This window comes from Apis dorsata, unplaced genomic scaffold (genome assembly GCF_000469605.1).
Source record: "Apis dorsata unplaced genomic scaffold, Apis dorsata 1.3 scaffold_353, whole genome shotgun sequence".
NCBI lineage: Eukaryota > Metazoa > Arthropoda > Insecta > Hymenoptera > Apidae > Apis > Apis dorsata.
The window spans coordinates 539,330-544,860 of NW_006263619.1; the positions used below are offsets into that span (position 1 = coordinate 539,330).

Below are 5,531 nucleotides of genomic sequence, written 5' to 3' on the forward strand. Positions count from 1 at the left end.
TCGAGCAGGATTTTTATTACCGGATTGACGATTTAAAAAGGGAAGGATAAGCCGATTATTTACAACCGATTCGGACCGAGGAAAATGAAATATACAGATCGTAGTTCGTATGGATCTACGGCCGCATCCAGGGATCCCTATCCCCTTTCCAACAATTTTCGAGCCGCGATCCTCGCGTGATAAGCGGCGCTTTAAAGAAAAGGGTGGCAAAATGATAATTTTTTCGGCGAAAGTGGCTATTCCGCGAGGGTACAGGCGACGTGAATCGCTTTCGGCAAATAGGGGTAGCTTTAAAGGGTGAGAAAAGTAAATTGAACGACGGGAGGGATGTGACCGACTGATATGAGCCGAGCCAATGAAAGGTGGACGGTTTGCAAATGTACGCGGGATTTACATCCCCCCCCTCCCCAACAGGCGGTTCACTAATCTCGTGAAACCATATCGTTCGAAGAACCCGTTCGAGATATCGATTTACATTATGGTCAACATTGCTACAATCGAACTTGGTGGGTGGCCAACGTGGGTGGGGCACTATTGACAAAGTATACACGGTGTAGCCTGTCGCGGATGATAGTGGAACGATTGTATTAATTCGCAAGATCTGACTGGAAGGATGATATTATAATATATAATTTATCCTTCAGTGGCTCGTTCAGATTATTGGCGCTTATTTTCGTTTGAGAAAAGATGATATATTAGTGACCAATTCGATATTTATATAAGGTCAATCCTTTCGAGTGGATTAAAATTACCTTTTATGTTAATCTAATTATTTGAAATCTTTTGAAAAATGCTCCAATTTGAAAAAAATTAAAATTATCGTCTAAATGATACATAGTTGATATGCAATAATTTTGATCGAATTGAATCAACTTGGAATTTAAATCAAATTAGAAATTTTTTTCGCATAAGATTTCACGAAGCTTCTCAATAATTTTTCGACATAAAATATTTTCAAATATTTTTCTTTTTTTTCTCGCAACGAAAGAACGTTTGCACGGCACAGCTATATAATATATCATCCAAACTTTTGCAGACAATTCTAGAATCATTTCAGAATCATTCTGTGCAATAATGGAGAACGGGTCACGTACTCGTTGAAGACAAAAAGTGAAGCCCTTTTGCTAACTTGTCCCAGGCGAATACGAGCACTCGACGAAATCTAGACGCGAAACTTCAATTCTTTTCTTTTTCTTTCTCCTCTTTTTCTTTTTCAACAGAGAGGCACAAGAGCGCTCCTTTCCTTCTCTCATCTTTCTTCTCCTTCTCCTCCTTCTTCCTCTCTCTCTCTCTTTACACGATATAAATATAAAAAACTGGCTTCGAATAAATCCAACATGGCGCGCAATTCGAACCCGTTACTTCCCTAAAAAAATTAGTACATTTTTCCCACGAGTTTAAACTTTTATAAAATAATAAAAAAAAACTCTAATAAACTCTAATAAAAATAATATAACTCTAATGAAATAAAATTAATTTCGTAGATCCGGGATAAACTGTTTCATACACACTGACATATACAACGTCACATTTGACGTCCGTTCCCACGCTTTTGTCGTTCCACGCGCAAAATAGTGAAAATCGAGGCTTCGCTATCAGGGAAAGGCGGGCGAAGGTGGGCGAGGTGTACAAAAGTTTTGCGCAAATAAATCTCGCAAGAGGAGAGGACAATGGGGGAGAGGGGGGCCGTTGCTGAAAGCGCGTTTAACCGTGAATTATTGTTTAAAGCGCGGCACGGTTTAAGACAAAAAAAAAAAAAAAAACTACGCTTAAAGTGGATCAGCTGTTTTCTATCGGATTATTATTATCCTTCCTTGCCGCTACACCTTCCTGTCCCTATCATCTTGTTAACGTTTCGCAGCTGTGTCGGCTTACGGAAACATCTGCCGCGAAATGCTTATTCCATTCAAATTTCAGTTGTTTCTGTTTATAGACGGTAAATACTTAATGAACAGAGGGAAATCTGGCGACAATTGGGTCAGATTTGATACTCAAAGTATCTCCTCCGTCTCTCCTCCGTATAATCACATTCAAAAGAAATTAGAATCGTGTATTCATGATTTTCAAGATTATTGCAACAGATTAATCTTTATATCCTTTATGAAGTTATTCTTAATAATATGGAGCTAATTTATGGATATAATTTATGAAGTTATTCTTAATAATATAATAATTAATAATATAATATTCTTAATAATAAGATCAATTTATATTTTTATTTATTTATGAATTTGTGAGAAATGGATCGATGAAGTGATACTTCAAATATTAAAAAATTCTACTTCATATTTTTCCATTTATTTCTATATAATTGTTTATGTATATACATACGAATTATTCATATTTGAAGCATTCGTTATTCATTCGTTTTACAGTATATGCTTTTACGTCGTCGCTTTACACAAAGTTGAAGTTGGAAAGATGTAGATCAGTCTCGAAAACTGACAAAAAGGGAGCACGTTTGCGAGATTGAAAGCGCTTGTGCTTATAGTTAACTGTAATCCATTGAGAGGCTTTCTTGGTTAATACGGGTAGCAGCAGGAAAAGTGAATCGACGTCGAGAAACGTTTAGGTACTTTAGATTCAACGTGTAACGAAGGAAACGGATTCAAAGGAAAGAGAAAATGTGTATAAATTAGATATATGTGCAATTCAATAGTTTATAACATTGTTGACGAATTAACCCATTCTGTAAATATTTTCAATAATTTTGAATTTGAAGTGCAAATCTGTACAATAAATATAACAAATAACAACAAGTTATTATTTTTTTTAAACTTCTCAATTAGAAGACAATAAACGTGTAATTAATACACAGTGAGAATTTTATTAATCCACATTTATTAATAAATAGATAATAAATAGATTTTGATATTTAAAATTCTTGATAACACTTTTGATTACAGAATTTGTTTAGTAACACGATTTCTAAATTTAAAGTATAAATTCATGATAAATAGGTAGGATAATTTAATTTGATTTAAGAATCTTTAGGCAATAAATGTTTTTATCCGAAGAGATAAAGATTAAATGTGTTTAAAATTACAAATGCTTTCTTCTTTTAAATTGTAGTTCTCAGACTACAGTCGTTTCCATCGATATCCACAAAGTAATAAGCAAGATTTCAAGCTTAATTTACTTCAGGAAACGACGTTTCTGTCGGCATTTCCGCGCAACTCTTGAGAATCAACGCGCTTCAACATAGAAACTCTTTGACACTGAAATTGCAAATCGGATAAATTACAAATCTACTGCTTACCTTAAAACTGCTATCTTCATCTTTTAAAGTAAACGCGACACTAAACACAGATTAAAACTTGTATTATAACCAGTTACTGAAAAAATTTGTCCAACTGTTTCTGAATTTTCAAACAAAATTTTAAAATCAGATATTAAATGGCCATTAAATGAATTTCTTTCTACATCAACAAATTTTGAAATAATATATTTTCAAAAAATATTCATTTTTTTTTAGTATAATACAAAATATCAAAAAAATATAAGAGATGATAATCAAAGATGAAATAATTAAAAGAATTTGTTTATCTAATTTTAAAAAATTATCTTAAATTTTTCTTATAAAAAATTACAATTATTCAATTATTTTTCAAGTATATAAAATTGTTAAAAATTAGCTGCAATTAAAACTTATCAAAGAAATTTTTGTTACACTTGAAAACACTCTTGTCACAATATAAATCATATCGAAATAATAACCACGATTTCGAAAACGATAATAAATAACGTTGAAACGACGTGGCATTGCCCGTATCCGACGCGAATTTCGCATACGATTGTCCGTTTTACTTTGTTGCCGATGATCTACATTAAATCAAAAGTGATTTACTAGGCGATCAATTAGCTTGTCGAACTTACAGCGACGATACGCCGGTTATCGATATCGCTTGAGGCAACCGTGCTTCCTATGAAGATGGAATTACTGGGTCCAATTACTTGGTGGTAATGCATCATACCCGTCAACTTAGGTGTACCGACGTAAGCAGATTTTATGTGAATACGCGGGAACACGACGCGATCTGATTGAAATTTCGAACCGAGAAATGAGATTTCGTTCTTTTCACACCGCTCCCCAATTGGAATGGCTCTATAAATTTGTAATTTTAAGATTTATCACGCCAATGTAACGGTACATTTATAATTATTGTCCCGTTTAGAAAATTGAAACGAAACGTTTTTCCTTCTCTCGTTTTATTTTTTGTAAATTTTTTCGCGAGAAAAAAAAATTTTTTTTATTCATTTTATTCGTGCGCAAATGTTTTTATTCACGTTGCAGTATAAAATAATACGAATACTGTTGAATGATAGAATGATTATTTATAAATAAATAAGAACTCAGATATTTGGTGTTGAATTAAATCTTGTTTGTTTGCAGGTATAGAAACAAAGTTTGCGGGTTCGAGTTGCAACGATCTTGTAACTTCAGATGGTGCGGGCTCTACAATAATTAGCGGCCATTTTGACCATAGAATTAGATTTTGGGATACAAGAGCCGAATCCAGCTCAAATGACATTTTATTGGAAGGAAAGGTCACTTCGCTGGATTTATCTCGTGGTAAGTTTCGTTTTTGTATGTTCAGAATATTTCATCTTATAAACTTATACGTATAAATTATATAACTTTATCGGCTGAGATATTATCTGAATAAATAATGATAGATTGGAAAGCCAGTTGCAAAGAAGAATCATTTGTCATAAACTTTTCACATAAAATTAAATCATGGCGAGTGCAACTGGAGGAAATAATTAATCAGATGATATGCAAGATTAAACAAATAGCCAGTACATATGATAAATTAATAACGGAAAGATTACATTTATATATGCTTTCAATTATAAAAAAAATAATTAGAAACAAAATAAATGTCATACGCTTCTGATTCAACGAATTATTTTCATTATTATAAAATTTTTTAAACAATAAATAATAAAATAAATAAAACTTTCGAAATCTATAAAATTGAAATCTTTGAAAATAAAACTGTCCAGATGTTTTTGTAATTATTAAATATAATTATTAAAAAAAAATAATAATAAATAAAATTTTCTACGACAATCTCAAGCATTTGAAACGTAGAAATGCAACGATAAGAGAGAAACGTAGAGAAGAATAAATAATACCTCGGTCCATCATCTTCATGACAAAGAGAAAATATATCGGAGTTCGCGAAATTGTTAATCAGTCATATTGAATGCACTTTGTGCATTGATTCAGGCATCAAAGGAAAATATTCAAACTTGTGGGGAGACGGACAGATGTTGAATTATGAAAATGTTTCAACTTGTAGAACTCGAGGAATCGTATTGCATGCAAACATTTGAAGCATGGACATAAAAAAGGCTGCAAGCACTATAAGAAATTGTATCGTAGGAATGTTAAGATATACAGCGAACACGCGTTAAAAATGATATTCAGTTTGTATGATCTTTTTATTTTCCTCTCCAAGAGGGAAATAAATCGTGAATTTTTAACTGTTTTTTTTCTTTTTTTTTTCTTTTTTTTTTTTTTTTTT

At 32.3% G+C, this 5,531-nt stretch overlaps 1 protein-coding gene across 6 annotated transcripts in view; it reads left to right on the top strand.

Annotated features, from left to right (window-relative positions):
• Window positions 1-5,531, top strand: part of LOC102672118 (autophagy-related protein 16-1) — a 574,752-nt gene that overhangs the window by 536,878 nt on the left and 32,343 nt on the right. For all 6 annotated transcript variants that reach the window (XR_004150865.1, XR_004150867.1, XR_004150868.1 and 3 more), the window contains one exon: window positions 4,394-4,573. Coding sequence is in view for 2 of the 6 variants with exons in the window: in XM_031511826.1 (XP_031367686.1) it covers window positions 4,394-4,573 (180 nt within the window). In the remaining 4 variants the exon portion in view is untranslated. The remainder of the gene's footprint in view (window positions 1-4,393; window positions 4,574-5,531) is intronic.